At 29.9% G+C, this 20377-nt stretch overlaps 1 protein-coding gene across 1 annotated transcript in view; it reads right to left on the minus strand.

Annotated features, from left to right (window-relative positions):
- Window positions 1–19449, minus strand: part of LOC130892870 (uncharacterized) — a 113854-nt gene extending 94405 nt beyond the window's left edge. The window contains exon 1 of the mRNA XM_057798553.1: window positions 19129–19449. Coding sequence (XP_057654536.1) covers window positions 19129–19198 — 70 coding nt within the window. The 5' untranslated portion in view covers window positions 19199–19449. The remainder of the gene's footprint in view (window positions 1–19128) is intronic.
- Between the last annotated feature and the right edge of the window lie 928 nt (window positions 19450–20377).

Genomic DNA, 20377 nt, shown 5'->3' on the forward strand with positions numbered 1-20377 from the left:
AGATTAATAAAAACATATGAAGAAGATATGAAAGAATTCATAATTATTGAAGTTTTGGACGGTTAAAGTCTATTTAAATCCACTTTACCACCAGATTTAAGACCTTTCGACTTATTTACTAAAATATGAATGTTTCTAATGCTCCATTCGACTAAGTATCTTTGTATGTTTCCATAATTTTAAATGAGCCTCAATTGGTGGCCCGAATTTTGATTTTACAGTGTGTTGTAATAAAATAAATCGGTACGGACCATCTGATCGAGTAACACGCGATCCAATGATATTCCAGAGAGATAATGAAAAAAAAAAGGCGTGTATTCGGATTAATACTACAGATAAGAACCTAAGTGAGACACCAGTTTCTCGTCTGAGGCTTTTTTTTTCCAGACGAGTTTCCCTTTGACACATAAAGACGGTCGCGGTTAGAAGGATTAAAAACAATTAGGTGAATAAAAGTATAAAAAGGATATGGAACGGCAACAAAAATCGAGCTAAATTGGGTTGTTTCTAACTATAATTATCTGCCAGATTTATTTTATTACCTCCTTTTGTTGTATTATTAATAAACTGAATTTAATAATATATGAAATTGAGCTGGAAATATAATAAAATGTGTTAATGGTGGGAAAATGAGTTAACAAAGAGTTTTATTTTGAAAAAAACCGTATCGATGAGAAATGGAAAATGTTCTTTCGAATGAAATTTTGGTTCTTAGTGAGCAAATTGGGTATTCAACGTGACCATCTCCCTAACCTTTATTCAATTATATTCCATTACCATTTGGTGATTTTTCTTGATATTAAGACTGATTAATGCAGCTGCTCAAAATTTTACGTTCGTAGACTTGAAGAAAAGTCGAAACGTCAATTTTTTACCAAACTCTCGAAAATATATTCCGATGAATGCTTGAAGAAAAGTTAAAACGTCAATATCTCAAAAATATATTCCGATAAAAGCTTAGAGGAAAGTTGAAACGTCAATATCTCAAAAATATATTCCGTTAAAGGCTTGAAGAAAAGTTGAAACGTCAATATCTCAAAAATATATTCCGATAAAGGCTTGAAGAAAAATTGAAACGTCAATATCTCAAAAATATATTCCGTTAAAGGCTTGAAGAAAAGTTGAAACGTCAATATCTCAAAAATATATTCCGATAAAGGTTTGAAGAAAAGTTGAAACGTCAATATCTCAAAAATATATTCCGATAAAGGTTTGAAGAAAAGTTGAAACGTCAATATCTCAAAAATATATTCCGATAAAGGTTTGAAGAAAAGTTAAAACGTCAATATCTCAAAAATATATTCCGTTAAAGGCTTGAAGAAAAGTTGAAACGTCAATATCTCAAAAATATATTCCGATAAAGGTTTGAAGAAAAGTTGAAACGTCAATATCTCAAAAATAAATTCCGTTAAAGGCTTGAAGAAAAGTTGAAACGTCAATATCTCAAAAATATATTCCGATAAAGGCTTGAAGAAAAGTTGAAACGTCAATATCTCAAAAATATATTCCGATAAAGGCTTGAAGAAAAGTTAAAACGTCAATATCTCAAAAATATATTCCGATAAAAGCTTAGAGGAAAGTTGAAACGTCAATATCTCAAAAATATATTCCGTTAAAGGCTTGAAGAAAAGTTGAAACGTCAATATCTCAAAAATATATTCCGATAAAGGCTTGAAGAAAAATTGAAACGTCAATATCTCAAAAATATATTCCGTTAAAGGCTTGAAGGAAAGTTGAAACGTCAATATCTCAAAAATATATTCCGATAAAGGTTTGAAGAAAAGTTGAAACGTCAATATCTCAAAAATATATTCCGATAAAGGTTTGAAGAAAAGTTGAAACGTCAATATCTCAAAAATATATTCCGATAAAGGTTTGAAGAAAAGTTAAAACGTCAATATCTCAAAAATATATTCCGTTAAAGGCTTGAAGAAAAGTTGAAACGTCAATATCTCAAAAATATATTCCGATAAAGGTTTGAAGAAAAGTTGAAACGTCAATATCTCAAAAATAAATTCCGTTAAAGGCTTGAAGAAAAGTTAAAACGTCAATATCTCAAAAATATATTCCGATAAAGCTTGAAGAAAAGTTGAAACGTCAATATCTCAAAAATATATTCCGATAAAGGCTTGAAGAAAAGTTAAAACGTCAATATCTCAAAAATAAATTCCGTTAAAGGCTTGAAGAAAAGTTAAAACGTCAATATCTCAAAAATATATTCCGTTAAAGACTTGAAGAAAAGTTAAAACGTCAATATCTCAAAAATATATTCCGATAAAGGCTTGAAGAAAAGTTGAAACGTCAATATCTCAAAAATAAATTCCGTTAAAGGTTTGAAGAAAAGTTAAAACGTCAATATCTCAAAAATAAATTCCGTTAAAGCTTGAAGAAAAGTTAAAACGTCAATATCTCAAAAATAAATTCCGTTAAAGGCTTGAAGAAAAGTTGAAACGTCAATATCTCAAAAATATATTCCGATAAAGGCTTGAAGAAAAGTTAAAACGTCAATATCTCAAAAATAAATTCCGTTAAAGCTTGAAGAAAAGTTAAAACGTCAATATCTCAAAAATATATTCCGATAAAGGTTTGAAGAAAAGTTAAAACGTCAATATCTCAAAAATAAATTCCGTTAAAGGCTTGAAGAAAAGTTAAAACGTCAATATCTCAAAAATATATTCCGATAAAGGTTTGAAGAAAAGTTGAAACGTCAATATCTCAAAAATATATTCCGTTAAAGGCTTGAAGAAAAGTTGAAACGTCAATATCTCAAAAATATATTCCGATAAAGGCTTGAAGAAAAGTTAAAACGTCAATATCTCAAAAATAAATTCCGTTAAAGGCTTGAAGAAAAGTTGAAACGTCAATATCTCAAAAATATATTCCGATAAAGGCTTGAAGAAAAGTTAAAACGTCAATATCTCAAAAATAAATTCCGTTAAAGGCTTGAAGAAAAGTTGAAACGTCAATATCTCAAAAATATATTCCGATAAAGGTTTGAAGAAAAGTTAAAACGTCAATATCTCAAAAATAAATTCCGTTAAAGGCTTGAAGAAAAGTTAAAACGTCAATATCTCAAAAATATATTCCGATAAAGGTTTGAAGAAAAGTTGAAACGTCAATATCTCAAAAATAAATTCCGTTAAAGGCTTGAAGAAAAGTTAAAACGTCAATATCTCAAAAATATATTCCGATAAAGGCTTGAAGAAAAGTTAAAACGTCAATATCTCAAAAATATATTCCGATAAAAGCTTAGAGGAAAGTTGAAACGTCAATATCTCAAAAATATATTCCGTTAAAGCTTGAAGAAAAGTTGAAACGTCAATATCTCAAAAATATATTCCGATAAAGGCTTGAAGAAAAGTTAAAACGTCAATTTCTCAAAAATATATTCCGTTAAAGGCTTGAAGAAAAGTTGAAACGTAATATCTCAAAAATAAATTCCGTTAAAGCTTGAAGAAAAGTTAAAACGTCAATATCTCAAAAATATATTCCGTTAAAGGCTTGAAGAAAAGTTGAAACGTCAATATCTCAAAAATAAATTCCGTTAAAGCTTGAAGAAAAGTTAAAACGTCAATATCTCAAAAATATATTCCGATAAAGGTTTGAAGAAAAGTTAAAACGTCAATATCTCAAAAATAAATTCCGTTAAAGGCTTGAAGAAAAGTTAAAACGTCAATATCTCAAAAATATATTCCGATAAAGGTTTGAAGAAAAGTTGAAACGTCAATATCTCAAAAATATATTCCGTTAAAGGCTTGAAGAAAAGTTGAAACGTCAATATCTCAAAAATAAATTCCGTTAAAGGTTTGAAGAAAAGTTAAAACGTCAATATCTCAAAAATAAATTCCGTTAAAGCTTGAAGAAAAGTTGAAACGTCAATATCTCAAAAATATATTCCGATAAAGGTTTGAAGAAAAGTTGAAACGTCAATATCTCAAAAATATATTCCGTTAAAGGCTTGAAGAAAAGTTGAAACGTCAATATCTCAAAAATAAATTCCGTTAAAGGTTTGAAGAAAAGTTAAAACGTCAATATCTCAAAAATAAATTCCGTTAAAGCTTGAAGAAAAGTTGAAACGTCAATATCTCAAAAATAAATTCCGTTAAAGCTTGAAGAAAAGTTAAAACGTCAATATCTCAAAAATATATTCCGTTAAAGGCTTGAAGAAAAGTTGAAACGTCAATATCTCAAAAATAAATTCCGTTAAAGCTTGAAGAAAAGTTAAAACGTCAATATCTCAAAAATATATTCCGATAAAGGCTTGAAGAAAAGTTAAAACGTCAATATCTCAAAAATAAATTCCGTTAAAGGCTTGAAGAAAAGTTAAAACGTCAATATCTCAAAAATATATTCCGATAAAGGTTTGAAGAAAAGTTGAAACGTCAATATCTCAAAAATATATTCCGATAAAGGCTTGAAGAAAAGTTGAAACGTCAATATCTCAAAAATATATTCCGATAAAGGCTTGAAGAAAAGTTAAAACGTCAATATCTCAAAAATAAATTCCGTTAAAGGCTTGAAGAAAAGTTAAAACGTCAATATCTCAAAAATATATTCCGATAAAGGCTTGAAGAAAAGTTGAAACGTCAATATCTCAAAAATATATTCCGATAAAGGCTTGAAGAAAAGTTAAAACGTCAATATCTCAAAAATAAATTCCGTTAAAGGCTTGAAGAAAAGTTGAAACGTCAATATCTCAAAAATAAATTCCGTTAAAGCTTGAAGAAAAGTTGAAACGTCAATATCTCAAAAATATATTCCGATAAAGGTTTGAAGAAAAGTTGAAACGTCAATATCTCAAAAATATATTCCGATAAAGGCTTGAAGAAAAGTTAAAACGTCAATATCTCAAAAATAAATTCCGTTAAAGCTTGAAGAAAAGTTAAAACGTCAATATCTCAAAAATATATTCCGATAAAGGTTTGAAGAAAAGTTGAAACGTCAATATCTCAAAAATATATTCCGATAAAGGCTTGAAGAAAAGTTGAAACGTCAATATCTCAAAAATATATTCCGATAAAGGCTTGAAGAAAAGTTAAAACGTCAATATCTCAAAAATAAATTCCGATAAAGGTTTGAAGAAAAGTTGAAACATCGATATCTCAAAAATAAATTCCGTTAAAGGCTTGAAGAAAAGTTAAAACGTCAATATCTCAAAAATATATTCCGATAAAGGCTTGAAGAAAAGTTGAAACGTCAATATCTCAAAAATATATTCCGATAAAGGTTTGAAGAAAAGTTGAAACGTCAATATCTCAAAAATATATTCCGTTAAAGGCTTGAAGAAAAGTTGAAACGTCAATATCTCAAAAATAAATTCCGTTAAAGCTTGAAGAAAAGTTAAAACGTCAATATCTCAAAAATATATTCCGATAAAGGTTTGAAGAAAAGTTAAAACGTCAATATCTCAAAAATATATTCCGATAAAGGCTTGAAGAAAAGTTAAAACGTCAATATCTCAAAAATAAATTCCGTTAAAGGCTTGAAGAAAAGTTGAAACGTCAATTTTTCATCAATCTTTCAAAAATTATTTGAAAAAACTAATTTTTAAACAGAAGAAACCTAAAATTAAGTAGATTTAGAAAGATAAATATATAAAAACATCTAAGAAATAAGGAAATGAAAGAAATAAATTTTTATTTGAGTTCCCATACCAGATTATCGTCTTTTATCAATAACTAGTGTATTAATTTTATTACGATCGATCCAAATATAAAAGAAACGTCCAGTTCCAGTATTACGATCCCTCTCACATTCTTTGGAACTCCAAACTTTTACGGCTCCTTTCATTATTATTATCTCATTGAGCTTTCCGATTTTAGTGTCGGGCCGAACATAACAATCTAGGGCGGAATACTTCATCCAGTGAAATAGGAGCAGTTCAGTTAGAAACATTTTACCCTGAATCAACAAACTGTCTATCATGATTTGATTTATCCTTGTTTACAAATAAAACAAGAACGGCGCGGCGCGGGCGGCGGCCGTTTCGGAAGCTCCTCGAAAATGGAATGTGCCAAGTGAAAATGTAGTTCGCATCGATGACACCTATAAATAAAAGAAAAATAATACGCGAACGGCTTTTATTCAATTAAACTTCTTGTTGATACCATCGGCTCACGATGTGTCGAAAATCGTTCGAATCGATCAGCGATATTTATGAGTTTGTCATCTGTCACTTCGAAATGAATGAAAATGACGATCTGTGTCATAGTTTTCAAGGGAAATGGAATGTCACCGATAGAAATTGACATTCGATTTGTTTGTCGCTATTTTCGAACATCAATTATCGAACAAAAAGTATTGTTTGACATTTTTAATCACCAGAACCAAAAATGTGGTAAGATACCTAACCTGACCTACAGATGGCGGTAGTTGCTTGAAAACTACAACTGTATTAGAAAGTACACAATCTATACAACATATATTTCAAGTTTGAAGACGCCATTTTGTTTAGTATTTGTTTGACAGCCATTAATAATGAACGTTTCCAGTGAATTGATTGATCATCGTCAATACTTTTATTTGAAAGGCTTTAGCTCAATCAATATAAAAGCTGAACTTGGTTCTACTTTGGATGAAACTGCTCCTTCGTTATTAACAGTAAAATATTAAAAAGCACAGTTTCAACGAGACTGTACGGCCTAGGAAGACCAGCAACTCAGCGGTCGACCAAATGAGGTGACGACTCCAGAAATGTTGAAAAAAATCCACAAAGAACAACTGGATTATCGTCTTCTGGAAGTACAAGAGCTTGCTTATATAGTAGGCATTTCAAAAAGCATATTAACTGAAATTTTGGACACAAGAAAGCCGTTTGCATAACGGTTGCTGCGTTTACTTACAACGGAACAAAAACAACGTCGCGAAGTTGTTTCCATTGAGTTTTTGGGAATGTTTCACATAAATAAAACCGTTTCATAACCATGGATGACACGTGGATCCATAATTTCACAACCGAAACAGAGGAATCGTCAAAACAATGGACTGAAAATGGAGAACCTTGTCTTAAGAAGGCAAACACCGTTCAAGCTGCAGACAAGATCGTGGCGTCGATTTTTTTGGATAATTTTCATCAACTATCTCGAAAAATCAAAAACTATAACGAGGGGTATTATTATTGCAACTTTTGAACGAAAAAATCGAGCAAAAACTACCGCATTTGGCTAAAAAGAAAGTGTTGTTTCGAGATAACAAACCAGCTGATGAATTGAAGGTTTGGATTGCTACATCATGCAACCTATTCGCCAGATTTATCCCCCACGGATTAATTCACCCAATTGTATACGATAATCGTATTTTTCAAGAAATCCAGCGCAATTGTAGGAAAATACGAGGGCTGCTACTCAAGTTTCGTGGTAGACAAATAAAAACAAATATTTATAATTGAATAAGATTTTATTTTTAGATATAGTCTCTGATGTAGCCTTTTATTGTTGCTGCTGGAACGGCAATTGAACTGGTCCGTGACTCTCAAGATTTGAGGGATGGAAGGTGGTTTCAATTGAACCGCCAGGAATTGGCAACTTGGCACTCAGTTACAACGTCAAATTGCCAAGTCTCTTGCCAAGACTCCGGTAATTTGATAGCAGAATCAGGACCAGGATCCTCACATCCAGTGATTCGAAGCTTTTCTGTCTGCTGGTGTACCTTCCAGGTTACCATTTTGAAAAGCTTCGTCTGCAAACAACTTTTGTTTGGATTGTTATTTAATTCTGTAGTCGTATGAATAGATACTTAATTAGTCGACTTTCGGGGCCCCTGGTATATTCAAAATGTGTCAAATTTTGAAAACTAGTTTAATATTTATCATTCTTAATTGAAAATCTGCGAATTTTCGACGTTTAAACTACTTTTTTCATTATATCACATTCCTACGAAATAGAATACCAAATGAAAAGGAAGTGACAATCCTAGTCGGGATAAAAGACGAATCCTGCAGACATACTGTGAATTTCAACTGGTAACTTTGCGAGAAATTTGATCATTCGGAATTTAGGTGGATTTAATAAAAAATAACACCATATAAAATGAATTATCCCTTTTCAAACGTTAGTTAAATACATTAAATAGTTTTAAATAGTTTTTTGATGGTTCTGGGTTAATAAAAATGCAAAAATTTTAACGAATCTATTGAGATATTTATCTCTACTTATTGACTAAACTATAAATTGAATGCTATTTTATCTGGTTTCACTTTTGCGTGGAACATAATTGATTATAGTCCAGTGAATAAAGGTTTCAGTCTAGGAAAAAATCCTTATAGTGTTTTAATTAGTGAATTCCGACTAGTACTTTGAAATTCAAACATATTCTGGAATAAATAGGGCGAGGTAGACTCTGGAAAATTACCCCAAAGTTTTAAAAATTCATTCGTTAAGCTAATATGTCAAAAAATATGTCATTTAGAAAATTTAGTAAAAACGATTCAATAATATTCGAATTGACAACAAAAACTGTCATTTTTGACAGCCAGACATGAGAAATTTCCACTCTCAGTTTTTTTGGAACAAAATTTATACAGGGTGGGTTCAAAAAATGAGTTCAATACAATTGCAGTCGTGGTTTCTTCGAACAATAAAAATTAAATTTAAATTTAGTAATAACGATTCAATAATATTCGAATTGACAACAAAAACTGTCATTTTTGACAGCCGGACATGAGGAATTTCCACTCTCACTTTTTTTGGAACAAAATTTATACAGGGTGGGTTCAAAAAATGAGTTCAATACAATTGCAGTCGTGGTTTCTTCGAACAATAAAAATTAAATTTAAATTTAGTAATAACGATTCAATAATATTCGAATTGACAACAAAAACTGTCATTTTTGACAGCCGGACATGAGGAATTTCCACTCTCACTTTTTTTGGAACAAAATTTATACAGGGTGGGTTCAAAAAATGAGTTCAATACAATTGCAGTCGTGGTTTCTTCGTACAATAAAAATTAAATTTAAATTTAGTAATAACGATTCAATAATATTCGAATTGACAACAAAAACTGTCATTTTTGACAGCCGGACATGAGGAATTTCTACTCTCAGTTTTTTTGGAACAAAATTTATACAGGGTGGGTTCAAAAAATGAGTTCAATACAATTGCAGTCGTGGTTTCTTCGTACAATAAAAATTAAATTTAAATTTAGTAATAACGATTCAATAATATTCGAATTGACAACAAAAACTGTCATTTTTGACAGCCGGACATGAGGAATTTCCACTCTCACTTTTTTTGGAACAAAATTTATACAGGGTGGGTTCAAAAAATGAGTTCAATACAATTGCAGTCGTGGTTTCTTCGTACAATAAAAATTAAATTTAAATTTAGTAATAACGATTCAATAATATTCGAATTGACAACAAAAACTGTCATTTTTGACAGCCGGACATGAGGAATTTCCACTCTCACTTTTTTTGGAACAAAATTTATACAGGGTGGGTTCAAAAAATGAGTTCAATACAATTGCAGTCGTGGTTTCTTCGTACAATAAAAATTAAATTTAAATTTAGTAATAACGATTCAATAATATTCGAATTGACAACAAAAACTGTCATTTTTGACAGCCGGACATGAGGAATTTCTACTCTGTTTTTTTGGAACAAAATTTATACAGGGTGGGTTCAAAAAATGAGTTCAATACAATTGCAGTCGTGGTTTCTTCGTACAATAAAAATTAAATTTAAATTTAGTAATAACGATTCAATAATATTCGAATTGACAACAAAAACTGTCATTTTTGACAGCCGGACATGAGGAATTTCCACTCTCACTTTTTTTGGAACAAAATTTATACAGGGTGGGTTCAAAAAATGAGTTCAATACAATTGCAGTCGTGGTTTCTTCGTACAATAAAAATTAAATTTAAATTTAGTAATAACGATTCAATAATATTCGAATTGACAACAAAAACTGTCATTTTTGACAGCCGGACATGAGGAATTTCCACTCTCACTTTTTTTGGAACAAAATTTATACAGGGTGGGTTCAAAAAATGAGTTCAATACAATTGCAGTCGTGGTTTCTTCGAACAATAAAAATTAAATTTAAATTTAGTAATAACGATTCAATAATATTCGAATTGACAACAAAAACTGTCATTTTTGACAGCCGGACATGAGGAATTTCCACTCTCACTTTTTTTGGAACAAAATTTATACAGGGTGGGTTCAAAAAATGAGTTCAATACAATTGCAGTCGTGGTTTCTTCGTACAATAAAAATTAAATTTAAATTTAGTAATAACGATTCAATAATATTCGAATTGACAACAAAAACTGTCATTTTTGACAGCCGGACATGAGGAATTTCTACTCTGTTTTTTTGGAACAAAATTTATACAGGGTGGGTTCAAAAAATGAGTTCAATACAATTGCAGTCGTGGTTTCTTCGTACAATAAAAATTAAATTTAAATTTAGTAATAACGATTCAATAATATTCGAATTGACAACAAAAACTGTCATTTTTGACAGCCGGACATGAGGAATTTCCACTCTCACTTTTTTTGGAACAAAATTTATACAGGGTGGGTTCAAAAAATGAGTTCAATACAATTGCAGTCGTGGTTTCTTCGTACAATAAAAATTAAATTTAAATTTAGTAATAACGATTCAATAATATTCGAATTGACAACAAAAACTGTCATTTTTGACAGCCGGACATGAGGAATTTCCACTCTCACTTTTTTTGGAACAAAATTTATACAGGGTGGGTTCAAAAAATGAGTTCAATACAATTGCAGTCGTGGTTTCTTCGTACAATAAAAATTAAATTTAAATTTAGTAATAACGATTCAATAATATTCGAATTGACAACAAAAACTGTCATTTTTGACAGCCGGACATGAGGAATTTCCACTCTCACTTTTTTTGGAACAAAATTTATACAGGGTGGGTTCAAAAAATGAGTTCAATACAATTGCAGTCGTGGTTTCTTCGAACAATAAAAATTAAATTTAAATTTAGTAATAACGATTCAATAATATTCGAATTGACAACAAAAACTGTCATTTTTGACAGCCGGACATGAGGAATTTCCACTCTCACTTTTTTTGGAACAAAATTTATACAGGGTGGGTTCAAAAAATGAGTTCAATACAATTGCAGTCGTGGTTTCTTCGTACAATAAAAATTAAATTTAAATTTAGTAATAACGATTCAATAATATTCGAATTGACAACAAAAACTGTCATTTTTGACAGCCGGACATGAGGAATTTCCACTCTCACTTTTTTTGGAACAAAATTTATACAGGGTGGGTTCAAAAAATGAGTTCAATACAATTGCAGTCGTGGTTTCTTCGAACAATAAAAATTAAATTTAAATTTAGTAATAACGATTCAATAATATTCGAATTGACAACAAAAACTGTCATTTTTGACAGCCGGACATGAGGAATTTCCACTCTCACTTTTTTTGGAACAAAATTTATACAGGGTGGGTTCAAAAAATGAGTTCAATACAATTGCAGTCGTGGTTTCTTCGAACAATAAAAATTAAATTTAAATTTAGTAATAACGATTCAATAATATTCGAATTGACAACAAAAACTGTCATTTTTGACAGCCGGACATGAGGAATTTCCACTCTCACTTTTTTTGGAACAAAATTTATACAGGGTGGGTTCAAAAAATGAGTTCAATACAATTGCAGTCGTGGTTTCTTCGAACAATAAAAATTAAATTTAAATTTAGTAATAACGATTCAATAATATTCGAATTGACAACAAAAACTGTCATTTTTGACAGCCGGACATGAGGAATTTCCACTCTCACTTTTTTTGGAACAAAATTTATACAGGGTGGGTTCAAAAAATGAGTTCAATACAATTGCAGTCGTGGTTTCTTCGTACAATAAAAATTAAATTTAAATTTAGTAATAACGATTCAATAATATTCGAATTGACAACAAAAACTGTCATTTTTGACAGCCGGACATGAGGAATTTCTACTCTCAGTTTTTTTGGAACAAAATTTATACAGGGTGGGTTCAAAAAATGAGTTCAATACAATTGCAGTCGTGGTTTCTTCGTACAATAAAAATTAAATTTAAATTTAGTAATAACGATTCAATAATATTCGAATTGACAACAAAAACTGTCATTTTTGACAGCCAGACATGAGAAATCTCCACTCTCACTTTTTTTGGAACAAAATTTATACAGGGTGGGTTCAAAAAATGAGTTTAATACAAAGTAATCAATTGCAGTCGTAATTTCTTGAATAACGTATAATTTTTTCACTTGTCGAGGGTTGTTACTTGAGTTTGATACTTTTTACCATCAAAGTAAGACAACTATATACAATTTTAAAAAGTCACTCTCTATAATTGGATTATCATTCAACTGTTCATTGATTGAAAAGATCAATTTTCCCAACAAACGTTTCGTTCTAGTATAGAATTTGAAACATGACTAAGCCGCTTCACCGATTCGTGATAACACGCACAAAAAATGAACAAAAAAAGGGTTGCTTTCGCTTAATTTTTGTCGGGTATACCTGATCTCGTATTCTTGGGGTTCCATAATGAAATATGTTGGAAAAAACAACGTGTCAAAGTTCATTTATATACAGAAAATGAGAAAAATGTATTCAGTTTAAATCTAATAAGCAAAAAAAGCGTTTATGTCAATTTGAGTCACCTTGTATACATCAAAATATTCTAAAAATATTAGCCAGTCGACTTTTGACGAATTTCATCATCTTTCTTATCCTCTACGTGAAACGTCAATCAAGTAAAACTTTATTTAGGTTAAGGTTAAAACCACAAATCACACATAGCCAAATCAAGCCAATAAAGTGGATTTTTGATGGCTTTCACATCATTTTCCCGTGAAAAGCTGCAGTTTACCAACTTGATTCAACCAAACCTTGATCCGTACACATAAAAAGCCTTTTATCGTGATTCAAGTGATGCCTGTCGTGTGGAAATGCCCGTGGATATTGATCTTTAACTTTTGTAGATTGCAGTGCTCAAAAAAAATTTCTGGGAGTCCGCAGGCAAACTCAGTGTCCATGAGCCATGTCTGCCGGTCAAGTAGGTCTTGCTCTAGGCGGGATTATGTTAGACAGCTCGTGGTAGTATCGGTTCGTGACTTATCTTGTATTCTCTAGGTTGTCCAGCTTTCTGGTCAACTCTAGATCGCCTAGAAGTCGATCTGCTGTCTTCTGTATCGAGTCGAGCATCTTCCGGGTATCCTCTAGAGCCTCTACTCAAAATGTACGAGCATTAGAAGCCGTTGGTGAAGCTGCTCAGACTAAATCGACCACTTGGACATATCGCTTCCAATTTCCTACACCCAACAAACAAATTTACGGTGATGGTCGTGGATGGATCTAAATTTACTTAGATTTTTGTCATCTAATCCATGGGACGTAAAAAAACTATTTGTCAGACCGTTTGCTTGATTTCTTTCGGAATAATCTGGAATGTGGGTCATGGAAATCGTCACAATCAAAGCTCAGCTGGATTTATTTTCTGTGAAATTTGAGAGAAAGGAAAAAACTAAAACAGCAAGTTACAGTTTGGTGTGGTAATGATGGGAATAACTGCAGCTGGCGGTAATTTCGTTAACAAGATGTGTTTTCGCACGGAAAAACTTTAATACTTTATGGGAATGTAATTGGCGATAATTCGAGTGAACTCGAACTGGATGCAGATTCGCATCAGAACTCGAAACTAACTGATTCTTGATAGTTTGTAAAGTTTTTTCGAATTATAGTGTAAAAATTAAAGTTTCATTTATCGAGAAAATCGAAAACGAAGTAACTTATTATGAAAAGAATATATACACGATGGACTACAAGGTATTCAATTGTAGTAAAATATTTTTCTCTTTTTTTTTAATTATGTGAGAAAATGGGTGTCAAAAAGTGATAATGAATTAGTTAATTTTGAAAAAATAACCAAAAAAAACCACAAAAAATGAGTCAGAATTTTGGAAAAATGTTTAACGGACATTTAAATTTGTCTCCTATATAAATTTGCATTAAAAAGGGGCGGAAATTGGGAAAATTATGAAAAATTTGTTAAAACGAAGTTTCTAAGTTGAAAAAATGATAAAATTTTTCTCTTTTCTTTAATTAATCGAGAAAATGGTGCCCAAAAATGTTGTAAATGATAGAAAACTAGTCAATTTTGGAAAAATAACCAAAAAACCACAAAAAATCAGTCAGAATATTGAAAAAATGTTTAACGGACATTTAAATTTGCCTCGTATATAAATTTTGGAAAAAATGGGGGGCAAATTGGGAAAATTATGAAAAATTTGTTAAAACGAAGTTTCTAAGTTGAAAAAATGATAAAATTTTTCTCTTTTCTTTAATTAATCGAGAAAATGGTGCCAAAAATGTTATAAATGATAAAAAATTAGTTAATTTTGAAAAAATAACCAAAAAAACACATAAAATGAGTCCGAATATTGAAAAAATGTTTAACGGACATTTAAATTTGCCTCGTATATAAATTTTGGAAAAAATGGGGGGCAAATTGGGAAAATTATGAAAAATTTGTTAAAACGAAGTTTCTAAGTTGAAAAAATGATAAAATTTTTCTCTTTTCTTTAATTAATCGAGAAAATGGTGCCCAAAAATGTTGTAAATGATAGAAAACTAGTCAATTTTGGAAAAATAACCAAAAAACCACAAAAAATCAGTCAGAATATTGAAAAAATGTTTAACGGACATTTAAATTTGCCTCGTATATAAATTTTGGAAAAAATGGGGGGCAAATTGGGAAAATTATGAAAAATTTGTTAAAACGAAGTTTCTAAGTTGAAAAAATGATAAAATTTTTCTCTTTTCTTTAATTAATCGAGAAAATGGTGCCCAAAAATGTTGTAAATGATAGAAAACTAGTCAATTTTGGAAAAATAACCAAAAAACCACAAAAAATCAGTCAGAATATTGAAAAAATGTTTAACGGACATTTAAATTTGCCTCGTATATAAATTTTGGAAAAAATGGGGGGCAAATTGGGAAAATTATGAAAAATTTGTTAAAACGAAGTTTCTAAGTTGAAAAAATGATAAAATTTTTCTCTTTTCTTTAATTAATCGAGAAAATGGTGCCCAAAAATGTTATAAATGATAGAAAACTAGTCAATTTTGGAAAAATAACCAAAAAACCACAAAAAATCAGTCAGAATATTGAAAAAATGTTTAACGGACATTTAAATTTGCCTCGTATATAAATTTTGGAAAAAATGGGGGGCAAATTGGGAAAATTATGAAAAATTTGTTAAAACGAAGTTTCTAAGTTGAAAAAATGATAAAATTTTTCTCTTTTCTTTAATTAATCGAGAAAATGGTGCCCAAAAATGTTGTAAATGATAGAAAACTAGTCAATTTTGGAAAAATAACCAAAAAACCACAAAAAATCAGTCAGAATATTGAAAAAATGTTTAACGGACATTTAAATTTGCCTCGTATATAAATTTTGCAAAAAATGGGGGGCAAATTGGGAAAATTATGAAAAATTTGTTAAAACGAAGTTTCTAAGTTGAAAAAATGATAAAATTTTTCTCTTTTCTTTAATTAATCGAGAAAATGGTGCCAAAAATGTTATAAATGATAAAAAATTAGTTAATTTTGAAAAAATAACCAAAAAAACACATAAAATGAGTCCGAATATTGAAAAAATGTTTAACGGACATTTAAATTTGCCTCGTATATAAATTTTGGAAAAAATGGGGGGCAAATTGGGAAAATTATGAAAAATTTGTTAAAACGAAGTTTCTAAGTTGAAAAAATGATAAAATTTTTCTCTTTTCTTTAATTAATCGAGAAAATGGTGCCCAAAAATGTTGTAAATGATAGAAAACTAGTCAATTTTGGAAAAATAACCAAAAAACCACAAAAAATCAGTCAGAATATTGAAAAAATGTTTAACGGACATTTAAATTTGCCTCGTATATAAATTTTGGAAAAAATGGGGGGCAAATTGGGAAAATTATGAAAAATTTGTTAAAACGAAGTTTCTAAGTTGAAAAAATGATAAAATTTTTCTCTTTTCTTTAATTAATCGAGAAAATGGTGCCCAAAAATGTTATAAATGATAGAAAACTAGTCAATTTTGGAAAAATAACCAAAAAACCACAAAAAATCAGTCAGAATATTGAAAAAATGTTTAACGGACATTTAAATTTGCCTCGTATATAAATTTTGGAAAAAATGGGGGGCAAATTGGGAAAATTATGAAAAATTTGTTAAAACGAAGTTTCTAAGTTGAAAAAATGATAAAATTTTTCTCTTTTCTTTAATTAATCGAGAAAATGGTGCCCAAAAATGTTGTAAATGATAGAAAACTAGTCAATTTTGGAAAAATAACCAAAAAACCACAAAAAATCAGTCAGAATATTGAAAAAATGTTTAACGGACATTTAAATTTGCCTCGTATATAAATTTTGGAAAAAATGGGGGGCAAATTGGGAAAATTATGAAAAATTTGTTAAAACGAAGTTTCTAAGTTGAAAAAATGATAAAATTTTTCTCTTTTCTTTAATTAATCGAGAAAATGGTGCCAAAAATGTTATAAATGATAAAAAATTAGTTAATTTTGAAAAAATAACCAAAAAAACACATAAAATGAGTCCGAATATTGAAAAAATGTTTAACGGACATTTAAATTTGCCTCGTATATAAATTTTGGAAAAAATGGGGGGCAAATTGGGAAAATTATGAAAAATTTGTTAAAACGAAGTTTCTAAGTTGAAAAAATGATAAAATTTTTCTCTTTTCTTTAATTAATCGAGAAAATGGTGCCCAAAAATGTTATAAATGATAGAAAACTAGTCAATTTTGGAAAAATAACCAAAAAACCACAAAAAATCAGTCAGAATATTGAAAAAATGTTTAACGGACATTTAAATTTGCCTCGTATATAAATTTTGGAAAAAATGGGGGGCAAATTGGGAAAATTATGAAAAATTTGTTAAAACGAAGTTTCTAAGTTGAAAAAATGATAAAATTTTTCTCTTTTCTTTAATTAATCGAGAAAATGGTGCCCAAAAATGTTGTAAATGATAGAAAACTAGTCAATTTTGGAAAAATAACCAAAAAACCACAAAAAATCAGTCAGAATATTGAAAAAATGTTTAACGGACATTTAAATTTGCCTCGTATATAAATTTTGGAAAAAATGGGGGGCAAATTGGGAAAATTATGAAAAATTTGTTAAAACGAAGTTTCTAAGTTGAAAAAATGATAAAATTTTTCTCTTTTCTTTAATTAATCGAGAAAATGGTGCCAAAAATGTTATAAATGATAAAAAATTAGTTAATTTTGAAAAAATAACCAAAAAAACACATAAAATGAGTCCGAATATTGAAAAAATGTTTAACGGACATTTAAATTTGCCTCGTATATAAATTTTGGAAAAAATGGGGGGCAAATTGGGAAAATTATAAAAAATTTGTTAAAACGAAGTTTCTAAGTTGAAAAAATGATAAAATTTTTCTCTTTTCTTTAATTAATCGAGAAAATGGTGCCCAAAAAGTTGTAAATGGTAAAAAATTAGTTAATTTTGAAAAAATGTCCAAAAAACCACAAAAAATGAGTCAGAATATTGAAAAAATGTTTAACGGGCATTTAAATTTGCCCCGTATAAAAATTTGCATTAAAAAAGGGGCGGAAATTAGAAAAATTATTAAGAAATTGCTTAAACGAAACTTTTATGTTGAAAAACAGATAAAATTTTTGTCTTTTCTTTAATTAAACGAAAAAAATGGTGCCCAAAAAGATGATTTCTCATTTCGTTCGGGTATTCATTTCCCCGTTCCCCGTATACTATAATTCCAAAAATACAAAGTGTCTTTTCCCTAAAAAATAATTTATACGGGGTAAGTTAAATTTATCATTTTGTATTTTATACGTAAAATTGATACTAACCAAGTAAAATACTTTCGGGGTGCTTGTTCGACCACGTCGTTTAAATTTTCAAACAAAATAAGCATCGTAAAATGATAAACAACCCTTTGATTAGCTCATGTGATTGCGGCAAAGCCGAACGGAACCTGCAAATATTCCACCTCTCATTTTGTAAAGTGCAGATCAGATTCTCCACTCGAAAATTCCAATTTAACCTAAATTATATTTACACAAATCAATTTTATGAAAAAATACTTCAAAATGTACCAGATCAGCAATTAAAATATTTTATTCATACCCAATTATTCTAATACGAGGATTGTCCAAGTAGTTTACGACATAATGAAGAAACTAAAACTGTTCATCGCTAAAAAATCGTGTCCTCACTGGTATCCCAAGTCCAACAAGACCTAGAAGTGGTCGGACAATCAGAAGAAGACTTAACCTTGAGCTATAAACGTCAGTGGCCTCAGTCCACCGAGCAATCCATCCACGATTTACCATAAAACACGTTAATTGGACTGACCCAATGAATGGGGCCCAATTAGACGAAAGCAGAAGATGCCAGAATGGTAGCAACGAGTCCATAGAAGACCTGAAGTATTGTAAAGAAGAATTCCGTGGTTTTTGGAGAAGATTCTCGGTAGGTTCGAGCGGGAATTCGAATAGAAGCGAAAACAGAGTTTTTTTTAAACTGCGGGTTCCGTATGGTCTAAAATCCTGTCAAGCGTTCATGGTATGAACTTAAAATGAAAGCTCGAGCTAGAAATCTTCTACCAGCTACGAAATTAGACCTGAAAACGGCGCTTTATGAAGAATGAATGAAGAATTAAAACGATTACTTTTGGGACATCCTGTATGATAATTAATCTACTAGAAACCATGATAAGTAATGTTAACACTATTTGAGATGTTTCTAAAGTCTAAATGTGTATGATAAGTGATCAAGAAAGGAACCTTGCGGAACACCATCGATGTTTACTCGTAATTTAGTTTCGAGGAACCAAATTATAAAACTGATTAAAATCTTTTATTATTTCATTACTTAGGAAACGTTTTTGTTAACGATTTGTTGAATAAATGTTGTATTATAACCTCAAATATATTTAAAGAGCGATATGAATAATTTTCGTGAACTACTGAAAGCTAAAACTTCGTTTTTCAACACTACCATGAAACTTACGAATCTAAATTTAGTATCGAACAAAAACTTTTGATATTGTTAGCGATTTTAAATGAATTTGTGTAAAATTAATATGCAATGTACGAACCGTCAATATAAGCTAACAGGATAAATATTAACAGTCCTTGTACCGGGAAAAAAACTGTATCCTTTTTCATATTAATTACTAATCAACACTTGAAACTCGATATCAGATTGAGATTAGTCAAAAATCGTCCTGAAATCGAACGGTTTACATTCCCGACACATTCCTTTTATATTAACATAAATCGATAATTTGTTTAAATGTTTAAACAAGGTTTTAATGAGCGGCGATTAACTGACACGTCGTGCGACGAACCGAAAGAAAAGCGACGACGCCGGAATTTATCTGTATATGTTGTTATCTGTGGAAATGTCACAGTAAACTGCGATCAGGACGCCACAAAACGGACGAATCTTACCGCGATGCGCCGCCGCCCAATTTCGAAAGTCAGACGGGATCGCCGTCTACGATGTAAACGATAAGGGTGGTAAGTACTAGCCACTCCCTCCGAAATTCAATTCGGTTGTATTAATAACTTGAATACATTTAATCAACGATGAAGATCAAAGTTTAATTATTGGAAAAATGTTTAATGGGCCTCGTATATAAATTTTACAAAAAAAATGGGGCGGAAATTGGGAAAATTATGGAAAAATTTGTTAAAACGAAGTTTCTGTGTTAAAAAAATGATAAAATTCTTCTCTTTTTTTTAATTAATCGAGAAAATGGTGTCCAAAAAGTTGTAAATGATGAAAAATTAGTTAATTTTGAAAAAATAACCAAAAAAAAACACAAAAAATGAGTCAGAATATTGAAAAAATGTTTAACGGACATTTAAATTCGCCTCGTATATAAATTTGCATTAAAAATGGGGCGGAATTTGGAAAAATTATAAAAAATTTGTTAAAACGAAGTTTCTAAGTTAAAAAAATGATAAAATTTTTTTCTGTTCTTTAATTAATCGAGAAAATGGTGCGCAAAAAGTTGTAAATGATAAAAAATTAGTTAATTTTGAAAAAATAACCAAAAAAACCACAAAAAATGAGTCAGAATATTGAAAAAATGTTTAACGGGCATTTAAATTCGCCTCGTATATAAATTTTGGAAAAAATGGGGGGCAAATTGGGAAAATTATAAAAAATTTGTTAAAACGAAGTTTCTAAGTTGAAAAAATGATAAAATTTTTCTCTTTTCTTTAATTAATCGAGAAAATGGTGCCCAAAAAGTTGTAAATGAAGAAAAATTAGTTAATTTTGAAGAAATAACCAAAAAAACACATAAAATGAGTCCGAATATTGAAAAAATGTTTATC

The sequence above is a fragment of the Diorhabda carinulata genome, chromosome 4, assembly GCF_026250575.1.
Source record: "Diorhabda carinulata isolate Delta chromosome 4, icDioCari1.1, whole genome shotgun sequence".
Taxonomy (NCBI): domain Eukaryota; kingdom Metazoa; phylum Arthropoda; class Insecta; order Coleoptera; family Chrysomelidae; genus Diorhabda; species Diorhabda carinulata.